The following is a 23,348-nucleotide window of genomic DNA, read 5'->3' as shown; positions in this document are numbered from 1 at the left end:
AACCCCTAAATTAATACTAAACTTATAAATCCCAAAACTGAAGGCATGAAATCCCTAAAGTCCATCATCACTAGTTTCTATACATCAAGTATCTGGTCGTAAGACATGGACGACTATACACTATATTTTTTTTTTATATATTTTCTAATATTTCAACTCTAAAAAATTTCTAAAAATTAAGCCAGATTAAAGGTAATTTTCTAAATTTTAAAAATCTTATTACACAACTCTTCCTTTAGATGAATCTTGTTTACACTATTTGTTTTCAGCATTGTAACCAAAGAATGAAAAGAAATATATATTTCTCTTGAAAACATTTTCATTTTTTATGAAATAAATGGAGATAAGATCGTCTTAAACACTGTTCTGTAGAAAATTTGCATCTCTGAAACAGACAAGAAATAAAATGAAACATTAGTTTGCGCGTTTAGCCTATTGAAATTACAACATGTTTCATGTATTGCATATTAGGTACAAAGAAACAAAATTTAAAATTTTGTTTGAATTCTGATCAAACAAATTGGTTCTCTTCACTAAGCTATAGCTTCTGGGTAGGCCAACAAACTACGATTCTGTTCTTGATGGGTGATTAAAAGGGTTCAATTAACACTAATCATCAGCTGTTTGCTCTTTTCACCAGATGTAGCCCAATAAACTACAATTCTATTGTTCCTCAGCTGATCCGCCCTCTTCACCAATCAGCTTTTCTTTTTCTTGTTCCTCTGCAAAATGACAGAATTGATAGATGTTACATTACAATTTACATTAGATGATAAACCTGACATCAGAAAACCTGGTTAAACATGAGCAGTGAATTTCATTTGCTATATGATGCAGACAACAAGAAGCTCCAGGAAAAACAAGATTAAACTCGAAAAAGATGAATTATGGTCCACATTTTCATAAAGAACATACTTATAGATACTTTCCAGTGTTTCTGATAGCAATATTCAAATAAATTAGCACCTGTAATATTTGAAATAACACCACTTTGGTAATTTCCAGCTTTGCTGGAGTAAGTTGGCTGATTGTCTTTAGGAGTATTTTTTATATTATGAGAGCATTAATTTTGAGTGCTCATTGGCTTAGGACAACATTATATTTTTAGTTTACTTTAGGTGTTGGGAATTTTGGAATAGCAATTTGAAGGTTTAGGATTAGTTTACTTTTGTAATCTTATCCTTCAGTTTTCAATAAATAGAAGTTTAGCAACTATACTTATTTGGATTGAGTGAAGCAATACAAATGGAACTTTGGCTGTGATGCCTAAGGAAGTTAAGATGTGATTGTGAAGCCTAAAATATATTATACTGTTCATAAACACAGTGTCACAGTGCCTACCAGGCCAGAAAGACAGATCCAATTATGCATAACTATATGTATGTGTACGTGTGCATGTTTAAAAAGGGGAGGTGTAGGTTAAAGTACAACTGGCTAAGAGATAATTCAAGATCTGAATTGAGTAACAAGATTCAAGAATGAGAACCATGAGAAATGTGAGCCCTGTCTTGGTCTTGTATTTGGTTATAGAAACAGCTTTTGCTCTTTTATTTTTATTTTATTTCTATTTTTTTAGCCACTTCTTGCAAACATTCAGAAAATATGGAAAATCCAGCATTTGCCAAACCATTGTCAGGTGCCACAGATGCAGACTGCCAAAAGCTCCAAACAAGGCTTTGGTGAATGATGGTTATAATATGCAAAAGAGATGAAGAAACAATTTGATAAGCCCTTTAATGCCAATTGCATGCAGAAACCTAAGATTTTACTATACCGTTGGCAGAAAGACATCAATTGTACATGCAGGATTAGAACTTAAGAGTCTCTAAAATGCTAAAAGAATTGATGTCACTTTCGCACGAAGTACCTTTTTTTCAACTTTGTTAAAAGCAACCTCAAAAGTAAGCAACGTTTTCTCTAAATGACTTGAAACATTCTATTGATACGGGTAGCTTATTTTGTATTTCCAATGAGCAACCAAATTTAACTTAATTAAAACTTCTCAAACTAACAGGAGTCAGCTAAACAGAATATCATCCATTTGACTAAATTTTGAGCAACTACCATCAACTATTGAGCTCACAAACAAATAACGAATCTTTATTTCCAAATTAGTTGGGATCAGCTACATAGATCCTTTTTCACCAATTGGAGCTGTTTGAAACTGATTCTGCATCAATATTGAAAAAATTGTCTTTTGACACTACTTCCTCACATCATTTTACGCCTCCCCTTTCTCACTCTTTCCACCATTAACTTATCACACTTACTGAATTTCAGTATTCACTACCCCCCATATTGGAGAACAAGATGAAACCATCCTCATTGACCCTCTCATTTTGTTCCCAATGTGTACTCCATGCACCCCCAGAGGATGTAATCATTGTTATCCATTATCCTGTATATTAGCGTCCGCATATCTACCACTCATCTTGTGAGCAAGTTATACCTTAAATGCCCAAAATTTACTTCCATGCAACTTAACTGGTCTAACCATAGCTCCATAGAACTTACCTTTCACTTTGTTAGGCATTCTACAATCACATAGAACATGCATATTGTTTTGATCCTATGAGATTATTTATCTACTACTCTATTTTTCTGCAGAATAAAATCTAAATATTTTAATTGGTTACATTTTGACACCAAAAGTACATCCAATTGAATCTCACTTTCATTATGTATACCAGAGCTAAACTTGTAATGCATACATTCCATCTTCCTTCTATTTAGCCTAAAACCATTAATCTCAAGAATGCTTCACAACTTCAAATTTGGTTAACTCTTTCACTAGTTTTATCCACCAAGACAAACCATCAACAAATAATACACACCATTAGACATCATCTTAAATATAATTGTTATCATATTCATAACTAACATAAACAAGTACAAATTCAAAGGTATGGGGAACTCATTGACTTCCTTTCATAATTCATCATATGATTTACAAGTCGATGAATAGCATGTGGAGATCCCAAGTGCATGATCTATCTCGAACCTCCCCATTGGATTTGGTGGCAAGGCTATTTTGCTTTTGATTTCATAGAATCTTTTATTTGATCTTGGTGATTAAAAGCTTTTAAGTATTGATTGAAATACAATTTAGAAATTGTTTTTATTTTAGAATTTGGTTTTGTAGATTATAGATTTTATGAGTATTTTTCACATTATAGTTTTGCAAATTTTGGACCAAATTGTTGGATGTTTTTGAGTTTTGTTGCTTTGATTTTATTAATGGATTGGAGACAAAAAAGAGAGGGAGAGGGAGAGAGAGAGAGAGAGCATTAAGCGTAAACAAAGAACACAATAGAGAGAGAGACAGAGGGAAGGAAATGCGTAGTCTAGTCTTTTCTTTTGATTTTAATGGCACAATAGTGATGTCTTAGACAGAAGGATGAATTTATTAATGGATTCAAAACACTAGGACAACTTTAACATAGAAAGATTACCTAGTTAGTAGTTAACGTTGGCAAACATTAGGGACTTAGTAATAAATTAATCTAAAATTTAACATTCAAACTAAATTTCTAAAAACCAAATCTAGCCCTTGTAAAACCAGGTTTACATTGGCAGTCATTTAAGTTCATAATGGGAAAAAATAGCTATTACCCATCTTTCCCTATCCTTAAACATGAGATAGGACAATTTTTTAGCCCTAAGAAATCCATACCAAATAGATTTTCTTCCTCCCTACACTGCACACCAAACCATCCTCTCCCCCTCCCATCCCCCACCCCAACCCCTCCCCTTCTTCCCACCACCAAGAGAGAGAGAGAGAGAGAGAGAGAGAGCTGAAGTTCATTTAGATAAAAGTGTTGAGTCAAGTCACCCGCACTTGGTACTCTAAGAAGACAAAAAGAACATCAAGCCACTTGATAGAAAATAAGTCAAAAAGGCATAAAGAGATATAACTAGCAGGGGAATGTTATGGTTTTGTTCACCAACTAAATACAGAGATTAGAGAGTCGAAAACTGTTATTGAATATTTACTTCATGCAAACATATTGAATGAAACTTGACAATCACTTACCCATAAGTTTATAAATTGCCTTTTGTGTGCGTCTTTCAAGCTTATCAAGCTTTTTTTGCACATCCCTTCGCAGGTCCCAATTTGGCTTCTTTGGAGCAATATTAAGAAATGGATCCTACATGCAGTCCACACTCAGAATAAATAAATAAAAAAAACAACTGAAGAAGAAGGAAAAGAAATTGGGGTGTGAAGAGAGAGAGAGAGAGAAAGCAAAGATAAAAGTTACTGCCAAGAAAATCAGGCATTTAAAACAAGCACCTCTTCCTTCTCTGGTGGTGGAGGTACAGCTGCAACAGGATCTTCAAACTTTGGTAGCACTGGTGGAGCAAGCTTACTCTCCTGAAGCTCCTTATCTTGAGGGACATAATTTCGAAATTTCATGCTTGGATTACTGCAAAACGTGGCAAATAAATGCAATTATATATGTTCTTCAAAATATCATGCTTATAAACCAAACCTGATAGCTCCAAAAATATGATAAAGCACTTCCACAAATAAAAGCATAAAACATTATCACAAGTTTTTCTTATCCCTCTCTTGCATAGACAAACTTCAGTATATCCAAACATATAGTGCGCGCTATACATTTCCACAAACTGAAGCAGTTAAAGCAAGATTATATGCTAGTCATATCTACCGAAAATTGCATCAGAGATTCCTGCAGCAAGCATTGAACCAGAAAATAGACTGAGGATTATAAAAGACAACATGCAACACTTAAAAATCAATTAAACCATGATTAAAAATAAATAGAATAGAAATCCACGAAGATTATGCTTGCTAGATGTTTCCACAAAAGAAATCAATTACTTTATATGCCAGTGATTTATACCCTTTCACTCTCTACCCAAATCGTCAGGTTCCTAGTGTTCTTGAAAGCTGTATCCTAAATCTCTCTAGTAAACCTTGTATCAAAATAAACGAAGAAATGGAAAAGGAAAACAAAACAAAGAGCACAAAAAGCATCACAGTTATAAGAATTGGCTGAGATTTGCTGCATATCATCCCATAATCAATATTAATGATTTTTAAAGAAATTCACAGAAAAAATAATACTACAGATTGTCGTCCAAAGAAATACTCACTCATCTTTGGCAGTTTGAGTGTCATCATCTGGAGTCTCCATGAGTTCCTGGGCAGCTTTCAGAGCCCTCAATCTCTCTCGACGTGCAACAGCCGCTTGTTCGATGGAGTCTTCTTCAGTAGCCATTGCTTTGGCTACAACACAATAAGAAACCCTAATAAGTGCTAGTTGGATTACATATGATTATGGGAAAGTGAACTAATATTCAGAATCAAATTGAAATATGAGAGAAAACCAATTCTTAGGAAATGAGGCAATCGGCGGCAAGGAAGATTAGAGAAGCTCTCAGACGTCGGAAACAAATTGGCGATGGTGCTGGGCTAATCCGTGAGGGGTTAGTGACAGTAATAGAACCCGGCCACGGTCCGGTTCGGACCGTGAACCGGAAACGAACCAATCAACCGGTTCCAGTTTCTGAGCCGAACAGAAACATTAAATTAGAAAGGCCTATTACGGCTCTCTTATGAACCAAACAAGATCAGAATCCGAACAGGCCGGTTCAACAGACACTCCAATTTATTTATTTTTATTTATAAAATTATCCAACTTAAAATTATGTATAAATAAATTAAATTATTAAATAATTAAATTACAATTAAATTTTAACTTTTTTACTGATAAAAATTATTATTTATATTTAAATATAACATTATTTTGTTATTTTAATTATATATAATTTTATTTTATTTTTCATAATATGTAAATGGATACATTTTCTATAATTTGACTATTTAATAAAATATATATTCAACAATATTTAAAATTCTCAATTATTTTTTTATTTATTTAATTTTATTTAAACTTTTTATTTTAAAATTTTTTAAATTAAAATTAAATTAACCATTTATAATTTAAATTTTTTAATTAAAACTTAAAATGAAACCATAAAAAACCATGACTTAGTCATAACTGCTGTAAAATTAAATTGAAATCAAAATTATAAAAAAAATTAAAATTACTTTGAAACCGTAATAAATCGAATTGATTCTGATTTAACCCATAAATTGAATCCAACTGTCAATTTCGAACTGAAACCAGCTCTTGGCTAGTCTATACTGTAAATTACTAAATTATGCCTGTAAAGTGGGCGCGGCCAAGGGCGGTATCAGTTTATAACTGGTAGTTTGATTTGGTTTAATAGTTCGAATAGGAATTATCTCATATTTTGATAGTTTGAAATGGTTCTATTTTTTTATGGTTCTACTGTAACTTCAATCAGTTTTAGACGTGGTCAAGGGTGGTTCCAATTTGTAACTAGCAGTTTGATTTGATTTGATGAATCGAATGGGAATCATCTCATATTTTGATAGTTTGAAACGGTTCTGTTTTTTTATGGTTCTAATCTAACTTTGGATTTGTTTTAGGCGTGGCCAAGAGCGGTTCCAGTTTATAACAAGCAGTTTAATTGGGTTTGATGGTTCGAATGGAAATCGCCTTTTGAAATTATTCTTTTTTATTTTACGGTTTTAATTTAATTTTAGATTAATTTTAAAGCGGTTATTAGAGTTCTAAAGTAATTAGTATCAAATAGTCAACGTTTCCACATTTTAATGATTTTATTTAAATATTTTAATTTAATAAATTAATTTAAAATTAAAATGTTTGTATAAATTTTATTTTAGTTTGATATTAAAATTAAGAAAATGTTCTCTTTACAGTATTACATGTGTTTTTTTTATTAGAAATAATTACAAAAAAATTACTCTATACTTTAGTGAATTTTCAAGTAACATCTTGTAATTTAATTTATGAGAAAAAAAAGTCACGTGATTGATTTCATTCCGTTAGTAAAGTAAAATTTTTTTATTTATCACTATTATTAAATGTTGATGTAATATTTAAAAATTAATTTTTAATTAAAATAAATTATATTTTAATTCTTAAAATTTTATAAAACATATAATTTAATTTAAATATTTATATAAAATTTTGTTTTATAAGCTTTAGTTATAATTCATTTCTATATTGTTATAAATTGATTTCTAGATATTATAATTGTTTATAAATAATTACTTATATTTTTTTTTTCAAATTAATCTCACATATTTATTAAATTTAATATCTTAAAATAAATTAATAAAATAAAAATTAAATAAAAAATCTTGGCACAATATGCATTTAAATTAAAGTCTAAAAAGTTCTTTTTAATTTAATTTTTTCTTTTCAATAATCTTTTTATTAATTAGAATAAAAAAATATTATATTTTTTTATCTTATTTTTATTTTAATATTTTTCACATGTAAAATATTAAAATTCAATAAACATAGAAATTAATTTATAAATATAAAAATTTATTAATAATTATAATATTTAGGGACAAATATAAGATTTTTTGTTATAAATTAAAATATAAAATTATACTTGAAAATATACTAAACTATAACATTATTTTTTATAATTATTTATTTTTATTATTAAATGTGAATCTCATATGACACAACGATAATTGATATTCAAAAGTTAAAGGTTTAGGTATATTGGCGAAATTTTTTAATTTTGATAATTTAATTTAAAATTAAATTATTTTAATTTTTTTTTGAAGTCAATAAATTATTTTAATTTAAAATTACAATTAAGAGAAACGTGTTATTAATGATGCGACAATACATTTATTTTTTTATTATTAAATGTAGTATACATTTGATATCTATAAAAATTTTGCAATATATAAATAATAAATTTAAATTATTTTAATCAATTAAAAATAATAACTTTTATATTTGAGAATTATATTTGAGAATTTGGGATTTGTGAGAGTGAAAAGTGATTAAAACAAAATGAGGAATGAGAGAGATATATTAAAAATATTTTTTAATTAATTAAAATAATTTTAATTAATATTTATATATTGATAAAATTTATTTAATTATAAAATGAGTTCCATATTAATAATAAAAAAATATCATGTCATTCTCTTTGGATGTGATTTCAAATTTAAATAAAACTTATGTGAACTTTTCAAATTTAAATAAATTATTAAAATTAAAAGTTTCAAATAAAATTATTAAAATTAAAAAATATCTGTATATTTAACCTTTTAATATTAATTATCTTTTATTTATATATCAAATGAAATTCAAATAAAAAGAAAAGACACGTGTATTACCATATCTACAAAAGCTCACTCCTCAAATATTTTTAATTTCAAATTAGAATATAATTTATACGAGGAAAAATGACTGAAAAAACCCATGATTACTTCTTTTTATTTTTAATTTAAATATTTAAATTTTGAATAAATTAATCTAGTATTTGTATTTGATATAATTTTAATTAATTTTTAAAAATTTAAATAGAATAGTGTAAATAGAATACCAAATGTAATATTTTATTATTTTTAAATATAAAACATATGAAAATAATATTAACTCATATTTAAATAATATATTTAATTTTAAAAACAATAATAGATATATTTTATTTTACACTAATAATTATAATAAATATATTATTTTTTGTAAATATTTATTTTTTAAGGTCATTTGTTCAATTTTAAACAGTTTAATCAAGTTTCCATTAGGAAATATTTAAAAGTCAAATTTTTAAATAATATTAAATATTATTAAATTTATAATTGAATGAATAAAATAATTATACAAAGGTATGTATTTGTGTAATATAAAAAATAAAATAACATTAGATTTAAATAAAATTAATATTCTTTACAAATAAAAGAAATGGAGAATGAGTTCAAACTTAACTATTTAATATTTATATTTGAATCTTATTATACATTTCCGCTTTTTTATGTGTTTGTATTTTGACTTATAAAATCATTTTTGGTACCCATTCACAAATTTAATTTAGTATTAAATATATTTGAGTAAATTTGAGAGATTTTAAATTTTACTATCATAATTTTTTTTTTTTAAATCATTTTCAATGCTTAAAGTCAAAAAATGCAACAACAACATAAACAATAAGAATTTCTCTAAAATTATTTAAATTCATTTTATTTTCATTATTTTTATATAATTTTAATTGCATCATATTTTTTATAATTTTTTACTATTAACATATTCAATTAAAAATAAATATGTTATCGATAAATAAATATATAAAAATATTTCAGTATCATCATGAAAATTTGTAAAATTTCATTTTTATTTACAAACATTTCAATTATTTGCATCTTGATAAAAATTTACTTTTAAAAAGTAAAAATAATAAATTTCTATACGAAAAATTTTATATTATAAATAAAAAAATTAAAAATTAATGGTACCATTCCCCTCCAAATATTCCTTCCTTGTAGATAGTACAATGGAAGTGATGAACCTTTTTAAGAATATGGCTTCCATATCATTTGTTAGGAACAATTTAGATAATGAGGAGTTAATAATGGGTATTAAAAAATTTTAATTTTATCATATCTCTAGATTACCCATTCTATTAAGGATAAACTACAATTTAGTCCCTCTAATTTAATGAAGTATTTATTTTAATTCTTATATTTTAAAATCCTATAATTTAATTCTCAACATTTGAAAAAAATTATAATTTAGTCTCTACCATCAAATTTTCAGTTAACTTGCTGTTCATTTTAGTAAAAATGATCAAACTACCCATGAATATATTTTTAATCTAAAATAATACAGTTCCTAAGGCTTAATTAAATTTATAATAAAGTCCCCTATATTTTTTTTTTCAAATTGATACATATATTTTATAATTATTTACGTACAAAATTTTATAATTGACCCCTATATTTAGGGTTGTGCAGTTTTCAATTCAAACCGAAAAACCGTTCATTTATTTAGTCTTTTCAGTTTGGTTCGGTTAATAAACTGATATTAATGAGAAAATCGAACCAACCATATATATATATATATATCCTAACTCTCCAATATTTTGTGCAGCCGCTCACCCCCACCCCTTACCCACTCATTCTCTTGTGAACGATAGGCGCTAAATGATAGACCCTCACCCCCACCGTCCATCGAGATGCCTTCTTCTTCTTTCCCTAAACGATAGATGCTCTGTTGAATGGCGCCGGTGTAAGATACCCTCAGGTGAACGTCGTGCTTCTTCTTCTCCTGAATGTGACCTTCATGTGACCTTCAGGTGTCAACCAATTGAAGAGAACGACAAATGAAGGGAACTAAATCCTCAGACCTCACCATCAGCTGCTTCTCCCCGCAAATGAAGAGAACGACGGCCTTCTATTGTGCTTCTAGATCTGCGTCTCTCATGCTACTTCTTCTTCTTGCTCTTCATGCTTCTAGATCTACAAGCAAATTTTGATGGTTTGATTGGGATTTTGGAGAAGTCGAAAATTTTATATTTCCTTGTACACTAAGTTTTACTTTATTAATATTTCCTTTGTAAATTTAAATAATCTCATTTAGATATATACTGAAAATATGAAAAGAAATATTCTTATTGTGAATGATTATTGGTACGAGTCGATGATGAATGAAATTGAACTATTGCTGGATATTGGGCATTTTGTTCTATAGTGAGAAATGGTGTTTCTTCGTCTTCTAGAATTTAAAGCATGACCTAATCTATGGATCGAACCGATAATTGGTATGATTCAGTTCCATCTATTTTTCGGTTCGATTTCGATGTTTAAATTTCTCTTTTCAATTTTTTTTTTTCTAATTCGGTTCGAAACCAGAGAAAAAATCATATTGAAATCATTGGATTCAGAACCATCGGTATGATTGTTGTGGATGTTTAAAATTGAAGAAAAATCATATCAAATCAAAATTTAATACCACATCATTTTGAAATTCTTTTATATGCTGATTAGTCCCAAGTTCGGTCGGTTTGGAAACGAACCACTCGAATAGTCACCCCTAAATGTACCTCTTTTTTGGTTTAGTATGATTTTCAATATTCTTAAACTATAAGGGTTTATTTGCAAATATTTATAACATTTAAAAATTGATTTATAAAAATATAAGGGCATTTGATAAATAACTATAATATTAAATGATCAATTCATATAACGTACGAAGTTTATTTCTAAATATTATAATTATTTAGAGATTAATTTATAAAATTAAAACAACTTATTTCAAAATATACTAGGGATTCAATTATAAAATACAAGGATTATTTAAAACAACTTATTTCAAAATATACTAGGGATTCAATTATAAAATACAAGGATTATTTATAAATAATTAAATATGTAGGGATTAATTTTAATATTTTGTCCCTAAATAATTATAAAATATAAGTATCAATTTGAAAAATTATAGTACAAGGATTATTTATAAATAATTAAATATGTAGGGATCAATTTTAATATTTTGTCCCCAAATAATTATAAAATATAAGTATCGATTTGAAAAATTATAGGGGACTATGTTGTAGATTTAATTAATTGTTTTAGATTAAAAATATATATTAAAGGGTAGTTTGATTATTTTTATTACAATAAACGGCAAGTTAACTGAAAATCTAACGGTATGGACTAAATTATAGTTTTTTTCAAATGCTGAGAATTAAATTATAGAATTTTAAAAATACAAAGACTAAAGTAGACATTTTATTAAACTAGAGAGACTAAACTACAGTTTACCCTTCTATCAAATGTATATTGTAACTCTATGAAAATATGCATGGCAATCTGTGTGATTTAGCATGCATTACTTCACCTGCACAAATGTATCTATATTCACCAACTTTCAAGTGGAATTTCAGGGTGTTGAACTCGCATATCAATAATAGGTGCAATGAAAGTAAATTGATCTCATATCCATATACAGAATATGAAAGGCTCCACCTATTTAGGATACTCTAGGATCCATGCAATATAGTTTCCTTATATAGTTAACTAAAACATGTAACATATATTGATTTATTATGTTAAATTGTAGAGAGATTTCTTTTTTTATTAGCTATTCTAATATTTTTCATGTTAAATGTCGGTTCAACTTTGAAGAATTCATATGATCATATTTGTTTCTTATGTTAAATTGTAGAGAGATTTCTTTTTTTATTAGCTATTCTAATATTTTTCATGTTAAATGTCGGTTCAACTTTGAAGAATTCACATGATCATATTTGTTGGTCGGAGAATTGATGGAAAATTTTGGATGTTATTTTTTTTGTTTAATTTATACTCTTGGGAGCATGTTTGAAATCATATTCATTATTTTTTATTGTGTATTTGGACTTTGAGACTATAATATGTAATTTTCTTTATATCTTGTATTGGACTATATTATATATCAATAGTATATATGAAGTATGAACTAGTGAATTATTATAATAGTTTTGACAGTAAACTTTAGTTTTTATATTATTTCTTAAGTTTTATACTGTGTGATGGTTATTGTTAGGAAAAAACCAAGGTTAAAATGCTTCAATTGAGATATTAGAACACTAAAAATAAAGTATAAAAGAAAAACTCAACATATTAAACTGAATTGAACTAAACTGAATAAAATCAATTTAATTTGATTCGGTTTTATTATTGTTCAGTTTGATTTCAACAAATACCTTCAATTCAATTTTCGGCCTATTCAATTCAGTTCTAAACTGAATCGATTGAATGCTCGCCCTTAACTGTTGTGAGAAAAATTTAATTGGAAAAATATTTGGGTGGAATGAATTTTTGTTTTATTAGGGTTTACTATAAAATTACACTGTTACCATATAAAAATTATAAAATTCTAGGAGTCATGGCTCCCTCTCCCTCTCCCTCCACCATTGTGTTAATTTAAACATATTATATTCATAAATCTTATCAAATAGAATTAACCTCATCAGACAATGAAACATCAAACTAAATTTAAAAAAAAAAAAATCATTTATCGATTCATGTTGTCATCCACATGAAACTCTTCAATTGGAATTTCTGTACGAATTCAAAATCTCACAAATGGGAATTTGAGAAAAAGTTAATTGTGCTTTTTATAACTGAAATTTTAAATTTATTTTAAAATGTATATATATAAAAAATATTTTTAAAATAAAAATGCATCGTCGATCACCAAACATAAAAGTTTGGCTGCCGAAGTTGGCTTTCTCAACCTACCTATAAAAGGCTCTAACCCAAAAATGAAGAGAAATTTTCTCCATTTTCAGGTAGAAGTGAGCTCCAACCTACCTAGCACATTCTTATGATTTCATTAATTCATTTCTTCACTTTTTCTCAAATGAATTCCTTGGTTTTGAAGAGTTAAGTTTCCAAGCTCAAGAATTTCATGTTAAAGCTTTCAAGCACTTCTCCTTTCCTTTTCTTTGGGTTGCTAGCATCGATTTTTCAAGAGGTAAGTGACCTATACCTGAGTTCTTTATTTTTAAAGCATAAAAATCATATTTAAGACATTGCATATTGGATTTGTGGCTTTGTAATGCATGAAAAGGCTTTTAATATTCTAGAGTTAAAGTCTCAATTGAATAGGAGATTATTTTTTTTAGATGGATGTATGTTTATTTTTCTTTCTTTTTTAATGTTGTTTGATGTTATTCTTCTTTATGTAGAGGTTTTAATACATTTTGAACTTGTTTGAGCTTGTAGGGGATGGGTAGTGGGCTTTGAGTGAAGAATCGAGTTAGGCATGAAGCCAAAACCCAGGTTCAGCCCGCCGAAGGAAGTTTTGGTTGTTGAATTTGCAATTCAAAGCTGCCAACTCTAGCAACCACAAATGCTGCTAAAGGGCAAGTTTCAGGTTTAACCAAGGACTTTAGGTCGTCGAATCTGCCATCGAAAGTCCCCTATTTAACTATTTTCAATACTTTTTCTACATATTTCTTATGTTCTTTTAGGGGTTTCTTAGAGTAGTTTTACAGTTATAAAAGTTTATGTTTATTCTCTCATTTTAGTCTATCTATATAGGATCAAACTTGAGAGACCTCAAAAGTCAATAGTAAGATAACTACTAAAAAGTGAGGCTTGTCTCTACAAGAGGTGAGTAGAACTAAATTAAATCTTATTTAAAGACATCTGACTTATTTTTAAGCATATTCATATATCATGTATAACATGAATTATTATAGGTTTCTTGTATTATGATGCATTATATTTTCTATATGTTGATGTTAGATGGATAAAGATAGCCTAGTAGCCCTTAATAATATAATACGATATGACTATAATATGACAGATATGGAAGTCTAGGTCAGGACTGAGGGTGCTCATTCTAAACCCTTGATACTATGAATATGTTTATGTTTAATTAAAAGAAAGTCCTGAGGAGCACCTGCTGTGGGCTGAGCACTATTTGATATATAGAGGGTTACGGGTGACAAGTCCATCATGATGTGAAATGTTTGTAATATTGGATACTCAGGAGCATCTTTTATACTAACTATTTATATATATTTTTTTACATATTAAGCTATTTTAGTAGCTTATCATTTTTATCTAACTCCAGGTTTGTAGGTACAAAGTCAGTGTTGGGACTTCAAAGGTTAAAGTATATATCTTTTATATGGTAGTTAGTAATGGATATGTAAATTTCTAATGATTTAGAATTGTACTATGCCCATAGAGCTAGTGTGTTATCCCATTTGTATATAATCTCTTTTATGTAACTTTTAATTCCTATAGACGGTTGTGGAACTATATGGCATGAATTGATGGTTGTATTAGAGAATTTGACGAGGTCTCCTTGTACATGTTTATATTTTATAGATACATTATATATATAATATGATAAAATATTATAGTTTGAACAAATGAAAGTTACGCTGTATTGAAAGTTTTTGTTCACATGTTTAAATGTATAAATTATTTAAAGTCTGGCCCTAGTAAGTTTGGTGGAAATTGTGAGTTAGTTAAGGGTGTGGCATGCCATATACAGATCTTGCAGTACTGCACTACAGTTACACTGATTTTTGGGATACAATGAGGTACCCTACAGTTATAGAATCAGCTTTTGAGCTATACAGTTATTTGACACTTGGTGCCCTACAGATATAGTTCTCTTATCTGACTTAACAGTCCCATTTAAATTTATAGGGGCCAAAGGAAATATAAAAAAAAATAAAAATAAAATAAAAGTATTAAGAGAAAATAAAACTTTTTACATGATGAAAAAAATGAAAAAGATTATGAAATAAAAATATGTATATATGTGAAATAATAATATGATTTAGTTTTATTTCAAATTATTTGTTATATAGTATATTGTTATTTGTTTAATTTACTGTGGTTAAATTAATTTTGATTTAAATGTTTTATTTATAAAAAAAAAAAAGTTGAGCACCACTAAGCAATTTGCTTAGCGCGTAGGAATTTATTTTTTTTCCACGCGCAGGTTGTAGACCCAAGTAGCAGTAGATCAAGATCTGCATCAACCCAGTCAGAGTTACATCATTATTTATCTTGGCTATATTTTGTAAATTTTATATAAAGTTGATTTTGAAAATTTGGCATGTACATAAAGTTTTAGAGATAAAGTGGTATATTATTAGAATTAGATATATTTGAAGATTTTAATTTTGGTGTAAATATGAGTTATTAGTATAAGTTTTTGTGTTGAGACTAATGAGATAGTTTATAAAGTGTTTGATCTGGGTTGAAATTGTATTGATGTTGAAAGAAGTTTGGGGTTGAGGTTGAAGTTTATAGAAGTGTGATATTACTATTCACAGGTGGAATTAAGTTCATATTGCAGGGGAAACTCTGCCGGATTTTCGGTAAAAAAAAAAGTCATGAATTACATGATATAAATTAAAGAAAAAAATAAGAAAACAGCTGCAAAATGTGATGTCTCCTGCTTGGTTAATTCAATAACCGGGTAGGGGGTGTTACATTTAGTGGTATCAGAGCAGGTTTAGTCGATTTTAGACAGTATGTGGGTAAATAGTTAGGTATAGGAATATGTACATACCATATATATTAAAGATATGATGCAACTCTGATGCAGATCTATTTTATGAAATTTTAATATTATAGGATGTCTGAAGAACTGAGAGAACTTCAAGTTGGAGAAGAAGTAGAAAGTCATGTACCGACTGAGGCCACTGGCCATGCACTGCCACAAGCTCCTCCTAGTGCTAGAAGGCCATAGCAAGAGGTCTTATTACAGCAATTAACAGAGATTTTCAGGCAGGTGGCCGGAGTAGCTCAGCCAGCTATAGTTCCTCCACCGGCTCCTGCACCAGCACCAGTTGGGCCGCCTATTGATAAATTGAGAAAGTATGGTGCTACAGAATTTAAAGGACGAAAGGAAGATGACGCGTCTGCAGCAGAATATTGGTTGCAAAGTACAGACAAGGTTCTTCAACCGTTACAGTGTTCCCCAGAAGATAGTCTAATATGTGCAGTGTCACTACTGAAAGAAGAAGCCTACCAATGGTGGGACACTGTGGCCCAGACAGTGCAACCAATACAGAGGACATGGGAGTTGTTTTTAAATGAGTTCAGAAAAAGATATATAGGAGATATTTATTTGGAGGAGAGAAAAAGGGAGTTTATCTATTTGAGGCAGGGACGTATGACAATAGCTGAGTATGAAAGGGAGTTTATTAGATTGAGCAGATATGCCAGGGAGATTATTCCTACAGAGGAGGCAAAATGTAAAAGATTTGAGCAAGGGTTAAACACTAAGATCAAGATGCTTCTAGTTGCCCTTCAAATCAGAGATTTTTCAGCACTGGTGAATGCAGCTTTAAATGTAGAGAAAGTGAAGGAAGAAGACCAGAGTATAAGACAGAGGAGTCAGCAAAAAAGGACTCACAGTCAGAGTCAAGGGCAGATGATAGCTTCACAGGGCTCTAGTAAGAGACAGAAAAGTTTTCAACGTACTAGATCAAGCCAGTCTCAAAGGCAAGGCAAAAAATCAGCTCAGAGTTTAGCAAGTGGATCTATTCAACATACTGCTTCTGTGGCCAGTTCAGGAGGCTCAGGAAGAAGTCTTCCACCAGAGTGCAATCACTGCAGAAGGAGACATACTGGTACTTGCAAACTGATGACAGGAGCTTGTTTCATATGTGGCTCGATGGATCACATTATGAGGGATTGTCCTAAGAAGCAGACAGCCTCAGCACCAGCAACAGAAAGAACTACACCAGTAACTCAAAAGACTAGAAGCAAAGGTAGAAGTGAGCCGACAAGTACCTCTAGTCAAAGAGTTTCAGAGACCGTGGATAGACTGGAATCTAGAGCACCTGCCAGAGCCTATGCCATCAAAGCCAGAGAGGATCAAGATTCCCCAGATGTTATCATGGGTATATTTTCTATCTTTGGCCAGTCTGTTCATGCTTTAATAGATCCTGGTTTCACACACTCTTATATTTGCATACCTGTCTCAAATAAAAAAGAACTGCAAGCAGACATTCTAGACCAGGATATAGTAGTAACTAATCCTCTTGGCCACAGTGTAGTTGTCAGTAAAGTATTTAAAGATTGCCCCATCTTGATTCACGGTCACATTTTTCATGGAAATTTGATTGAATTACCTTTTCGGGAGTTTGATGTGATTCTAGGAATGGATTGGTTATTTAGACACCAAGTTATAGTTGATTGTAGAAAGAAGAGAATCACGCTAAAGACACCGGATGGTGAAGAAGTAGTAGTTGTGGGCGAGAGATCAGATTTTCTCTCCAATGTTATTTCTGCTACTGCAGCCAGAAGAATGATAAGAAAGGGTTGTGAGACATACTTAGCCTGTGTTTTGGAGGCTAAGAAGGAGAAACCTATTGTGCAAGATATACCTACTGTTTGTGACTTCTCTGATGTCTTTCCAGATGAATTACCAGGATTACCTCCAGAAAGAGAAGTAGAATTTGCCATAGACGTTGTACCAGGCACTACACCCATATTAATTGCTCCTTATAGGATGGCTCCCACAGAATTAAAAGAATTAAAAGTGCAGCTACAAGAATTACTCGATAAGGGTTTCATACGCCCCAGTATCTCTCCCTGGGGTGCACCAGTGCTATTTGTTAAGAAGAAGGATGGTTCGCTGCGATTGTGCGTGGATTACAGACAACTCAACAAGGTGACCGTCAAAAATAAATATCCATTGGTGCACCCCAGGGAGAGATACTGGGGCGTATGAAACTCTTATCGAGTAATTCTTGTAGCTGCACTTTTAATTATTTTAATTCTATGGGAGCCATCCTATAAGGAGCAATTGATATGGGTGTAGTGCCTGGTACAACGTCTATGGCAAATTCTACTTCTCTTTCTGGAGGTAATCCTGGTAATTCATCTGGAAAGACGTCAGAGAAGTCACAAACAGTAGGTATATCTTGCACAATAGGTTTCTCCTTCTTAGCCTCCAAAACACAGGCTAAGTATGCCTCACAACCCTTTCTTATCATTCTTCTGGCTGCAGTAGCAGAAATAACATTGGAGAGAAAATCTGATCTCTCGCCCACAACTATTACTTCTTCACCATCCGGTGTCTTTAGCGTGATTCGCTTCTTTCTACAATCAACTATAACTTGGTGTCTAAACAACCAATCCATTCCTAGAATCACATCAAACTCCCGAAAAGGTAATTCAATCAAATCTCCATAAAAAATGTGACCGTGAATCAAGATGGGGCAATCTTTAAATACTTTACTGACAACTACACTGTGGCCAAGAGGATTAGTTACTACTATATCCTGGTCTAGAATGTCTGCTTGCAATTCTTTTTTATTTGAGACAGGTATGCAAATATAAGAGTGTGTGGAACCAGGATCTATTAAAGCATGAACAGACTGGCCAAAGATAGAAAATATACCCATGATAACATCTGGGGAATCTTGATCCTCTCTGGCTTTGATGGCATAGGCTCTGGCAGGTGCTCTAGATTCCGGTCTATCCATGGTCTCTGAAACTCTTTGACTAGAGGTACTTGTCGGCTCACTTCTACCTTTGCTTCTAGTCTTTTGAGTTACTGGTGTAGTTCTTTCTGTTGCTGGTGCTGAGGCTGTCTGCTTCTTAGGACAATCCCTCATAATGTGATCCATCGAGCCACATATGAAACAAGCTCCTGTCATCAGTTTGCAAGTACCAGTATGTCTCCTTCTGCAGTGATTGCACTCTGGTGGAAGACTTCTTCCTGAGCCTCCTGAACTGGCCACAGAAGCAATATGTTGAATAGATCCACTTGCTAAACTCTGAGTTGATTTTTTACCTTGCCTTTGAGACTGGCTTGATCTAGTAGGTTGAAAACTTTTCTGTCTCTTACTAGAGCCCTGTGAAGCTATCATCTGCCCTTGACTCTGACTGTGAGTCCTTTTTTGCTGACTCCTCTGTCTTCTACTCTGGTCTTCTTCCCTCACTTTCTCTACATTTAAAGCTGCATTCACCAGTGCTGAAAAATCTCTGATTTGAAGGGCAACTAGAAGCATCTTGATCTTAGTGTTTAACCCTTGCTCAAATCTTTTACATTTTGCCTCCTCTGTAGGAATAATCTCCCTGGCATATCTGCTCAATCTAATAAACTCCCTTTCATACTCAGCTATTGTCATACGTCCCTGCCTCAAATAGATAAACTCCCTTTTTCTCTCCTCCAAATAAATATCTCCTACATATCTTTTTCTGAACTCATTTAAAAATAACTCTTATGTCCTCTGTATTGGTTGCACTGTCTGGGCCACAGTGTCCCACTATTGGTAGGCTTCTTCTTTCAGTAGTGACACTGCACATATTAGACTATCTTCTGGGGAACACTGTAACTGTTGAAGAACCTTGTTTGTACTTTGCAACTAATATTCTGCTGCAGACGCGTCATCTTCCTTTCGTCCTTTAAATTCCGTAGCACCATACTTTCTCAATTTATCAATAGGCGGCCTAACTGGTGCTGGTGCAGGAGCCAGTGGAGGAACTATAGCTGGCTGAGCTACTCCAGCCACCTGCCTAAAAATCTCTGTTAATTGCTGTAATAAGACCTCCTGCTCTGGCCTTCTAGCACTAGGAGGAGCTTGTGGCGGTGCATGGCCAGTGGCCTCAGTCGATACATGACTTTCTACTTCTTCTCCAACTTGAAGTTCTCTCAGTTCTTCAGACATCCTATAATATTAAAATTTCATAAAATAGATCTGCACCAGAGTTGTATCATATCTTTAATATATATGGCATGTACATTTTCCTATACCTAATTATTTACCCACATACTGTCTAGAATCGACTAAACCTGCTCTGATACCACTAAATGTAACACCCCCTACCCGGTTATTGAATTAACCAAGCAGGAGACATCACATTTTGCAATTGTTTTCTTATTTTTTTTCTTTAATTTATATCATGTAATTCATGACTTTTTTTTTTACCGAAAATCCGGCAGAGTTTCCACTGCAATATGAACTTAATTCCACCTATAAATAGTAATATCACACTTCTATAAACTTCAACCTCAACCCCCAAACTTCTTTCAACATCAATACAATTTCAATCCAGATCAAACACTTTATAAACTATCTCATTAGTCTTAATACAAAAACTTATACTAATAACCCATATTTACACCAAAATTAAAATCTTCAAATATATCTAATTCTAATCATGTACCACTTTATCTCTAAAACTTTATGTATATGCCAAATTTTCAAAATCAACTTTATATAAAATTTACAAAATATACCAAGATAAATAATGATGTAACTCTGACTGAGTTGATGCAGATCTTGATCTACTGCTACTTGGGTCTACAACCTGCGCGAGGAAAAAAATTAAATTCCTACGCACTAAGCATAGGAAAAAAATTAAATTCCTACGCACTAAGCAAATTGCTTAGTGGTGCTCAACTTTTTTTTTTTATAAATAAAACATTTAAATCAAAATTCATTTAACCACAGTAAATTAAACAAATAACAATAAACTATATAACAAATAATTTAAAATATAACTAAATCATATTATTATTTCACATATATACATATTTTCATTTCATAATCTTTTTCATTTTCTTCATCATGTAAAAAGTTTTATTTTCTCTTAATACTTTTATTTTTTTTTTATATTTCCTTTGGCCCATATAAATTTAAATGGGACTGTTAAGTCAGATAAAAAAACTATATCTGTAGGGCACCAAGTGCCAAATAACTGTATAGCTCAAAAGCCGATTCTATAAGTGTAGGGTACCTTATTGTATCCCAAAAATCAGTGTAACTGTAGTGCAGTACTGCAAGATCTGTATATGGCATGTCACACCCTTAACTAACTCACAATTCCCACCAAACTTACTAGGGGCCAGACTTTAAATAATTTATACATTTAAACATGTGAACAAAAACTTTCAATACAGCGTAACTTTCAATTGTTCAAACTATAATATTTTATCATATTACAACTCTGCTTTTAAACATTGTCATATCATATAAATCTATCAATTTAATCAACTACATAAATTATAAATTCATAATTTAATCCTTCATTAATTAACTATTATTCTTTTTAATTATTATTTTTTTTCTAATATAATATTTTTTTTCTATTTATCACAATATACCTTATTTCATTTTTCTTCTTTTTTTTTCTTTGAATTTATATTTTTATCTTATATTATTATTATTTTTTTAAACATCATATTTACACTATATCTCACTTTTCTTATTCCTTTAATTTCTATATTTTTTTTGCATCTAATATAATATCACTTTTTTTTTTCTTTAGTCTACTAAATTTTTTTATTGTCATTATATCTAACCAAATTATTTTTCTATCAAAGAAAATAGAGTCATTTCATTAGATCCATAACTTAAATTTTGGTTAAATTACATATTAATTTTAAAATTTTCTATCTATTAAATCTATTATTTCTCAAACTTTGATTATACAAATATAATTAAACTATTATTCACTTGGTCTATTTCTACTAAGATAGTAAAATTTTCAAATAGAACATAATTAACAAATTCTTAAATTTAGTCAAATAAAGTTGAGCACAAACCTTAAAATTTTCTAATTTTCTTTTTTTTTCCTTTTCATGTAGAATTTCCACTCTTCCCTTTCACTTCTTCTTCATGAAAAAATAAACAAATAAATCATATTAATACACATAAAAATGATAAGAAATATCTCTACATCAAAATCCCTACATACCTTTAAATTTCCAAACCCTTGGTTACTATTCACTCTCCCTCAAATCTTGAATTTTCTCTTTAATTTCTCTTCTTTTTTTCAAATTCTACTTTGAACATGTGTTGGGAGAAGATGGGTAATTGATTGGAGATGGAAATTTGAAGGAATTTTGGTGTAGAAAAGAAAAGACGGAGAAGGGGATTTTGTTTTGGTTCCCGGCAGAGAAAGGAGAATTGAAGAAATGGGTTCTTCTTCCTCTCTTCTAGTCTTTTCTTCTTTCTTCTTCTTTTCTTTTCTTTTTTTTTTTTATTTGGTCAAGTGGCTAGCAAAGTGCCATTTGTCCTTAAATTAAAATTTAATTTATCTTTTCTTTTTTTTTCTTTTTTTTCTCTTCTCTTTTTCTTTTTTCTTATTCTTTTATTTATTTATTTATTATTTATTAATTTTTATTTTATATTATGATTATTTTATTTTATTTTTTTAATTTATTATTTATTTTTTTTTTTTTTAGGATGTTACAATATACATGCTGAGTTTGATTCATGATAATATGTCATGTATATTTGAGATTATTTGATATCATAATGGGATTTCATCAAGTGCACAGGATGTATAATTGGCTTGTTATAAGTTTTGGTGACTTTAGGTCTAGTTGAACCTAGCATTGATAGTAGGCCCAAATTAGGGGTATTATAAATCGGTATTAGAGCCTTGGATTTATATGATTGGACCTAGGATTTTAAGCTCATAGATATTAAAGGGCAAGCATAATTAGGAAATACATATCCATTAGGAATAGAATATAGTCCTATCTTGTTTTGTATGCTCATGTGATGTTATGAATATAACCATTTGCATTTTGTGAAATGTTTTATTGTAGGTTCGTGTGTTTACTTGAACCATATGATTGCTAATGTTTTTTTTATGTTTGTCTTTTATAAGTGAGGATGTGTGGCTCATGTGTATCGGTGAGATTGACTGGTGCTCCACTTGAGAATGAGGATATGGTTGCCCTTCCTCTTACTTCTCCATCAAGGGCTTGGGCAAGCAAAAGTAATAGAGGAGAAATATCAAGGGACCCTAAAAAGGTCTTTTGATATAAGTAGAAGGATAACAAATTTGGGTAGGATGTCAGTGGATGACAGAGAGCCCATGGGAGATGAGTAAAGAAGAGACAAAAGTTTGAAATCTATGGAAACAAAAAGAGAAGGCATGGGAGAGTCTGAAGAAGGAGCAGAAGGTGTGCAAGTCTTAAGATTAGCTTATCCACCTTAGTTGTGTACTACCCTTAAGGACTTAAGTATTC

General features: G+C 30.3%; 3 protein-coding genes across 12 annotated transcripts in view; 1 reads left to right on the top strand and 2 right to left on the bottom strand.

Moving 5' to 3' along the window:
- Positions 1–404: 404 nt before the first annotated feature.
- Positions 405–5,512, bottom strand: LOC110605896 (coiled-coil domain-containing protein 12). 2 transcript variants are annotated; one of them, XM_021744575.2, is made up of 5 exons: positions 5,353–5,512; positions 5,119–5,251; positions 4,292–4,424; positions 4,034–4,148; positions 405–722 (listed from the first exon to the last, which is right to left on the bottom strand). In XM_021744575.2, the coding sequence occupies exons 2-5, from the start codon at positions 5,241–5,243 to the stop codon at positions 664–666; spliced, it is 432 nt and encodes a 143-aa protein (XP_021600267.1). In that variant the 5' UTR covers positions 5,244–5,251; positions 5,353–5,512; the 3' UTR covers positions 405–663. The 2 variants fall into 2 exon arrangements, with proteins under 2 accessions (XP_021600267.1, XP_021600276.1); XM_021744584.2 differs by having other exon boundaries at positions 5,119–5,271; positions 5,353–5,505.
- A 4,329-nt stretch (positions 5,513–9,841) lies between these two features.
- The window catches only part of LOC110609389 (UPF0415 protein C7orf25 homolog), a 30,918-nt gene continuing 17,411 nt past the window's right edge, over positions 9,842–23,348 (bottom strand). For 2 of the 9 annotated variants that reach the window (XR_006349147.1, XR_006349146.1), the window contains exon 7: positions 9,842–10,345. Coding sequence is in view for 3 of the 9 variants with exons in the window: in XM_043952274.1 (XP_043808209.1) it covers positions 18,124–19,491 (1,368 nt within the window). In the remaining 6 variants the exon portion in view is untranslated. Of the gene's footprint in view, positions 10,346–15,261; positions 20,033–20,603; positions 20,675–21,617; positions 21,981–22,063; positions 22,468–23,348 lie in introns of those variants that run through there. The other 7 variants (XM_043952274.1, XM_043952275.1, XM_043952279.1 and 4 more) reach the window with 7 other exon arrangements.
- LOC110608955 lies at positions 15,981–18,086 on the top strand. Its single transcript, XM_021748234.1, has 2 exons — positions 15,981–16,031; positions 16,137–18,086. Exons 1-2 carry the CDS (start codon positions 15,981–15,983, stop codon positions 18,084–18,086), a joined length of 2,001 nt encoding a protein of 666 aa, XP_021603926.1.

Source organism: Manihot esculenta, chromosome 2 (genome assembly GCF_001659605.2).
Source record: "Manihot esculenta cultivar AM560-2 chromosome 2, M.esculenta_v8, whole genome shotgun sequence".
Classification (NCBI taxonomy): Eukaryota; Viridiplantae; Streptophyta; class Magnoliopsida; order Malpighiales; family Euphorbiaceae; genus Manihot; species Manihot esculenta.
The sequence above is the reverse complement of the archived record's forward strand: the minus strand, read 5'-3'. Positions and strand labels throughout refer to the sequence as shown.

Excerpts from the sequence above, each read along its gene's own strand:
- LOC110605896 (XM_021744575.2), bottom strand. The coding sequence starts at position 5,243 with ATGGCTACTGAAGAAGACTCCATCGAACAAGCGGCTGTTGCACGTCGA. Across the intron at positions 4,149-4,291 it reads CACCACCAGAGAAGGAAGAG|GATCCATTTCTTAATATTGC; the intron begins GTGCTTGTTTTA and ends GACTGCATGTAG. Across the intron at positions 723-4,033 it reads GGCAATTTATAAACTTATGG|AGGAACAAGAAAAAGAAAAG; the intron begins GTAAGTGATTGT and ends GTCATTTTGCAG.
- LOC110608955 (XM_021748234.1), top strand. The coding sequence starts at position 15,981 with ATGTCTGAAGAACTGAGAGAACTTCAAGTTGGAGAAGAAGTAGAAAGT. Across the intron at positions 16,032-16,136 it reads GAGAAGAAGTAGAAAGTCAT|GTGGCCGGAGTAGCTCAGCC; the intron begins GTACCGACTGAG and ends ATTTTCAGGCAG.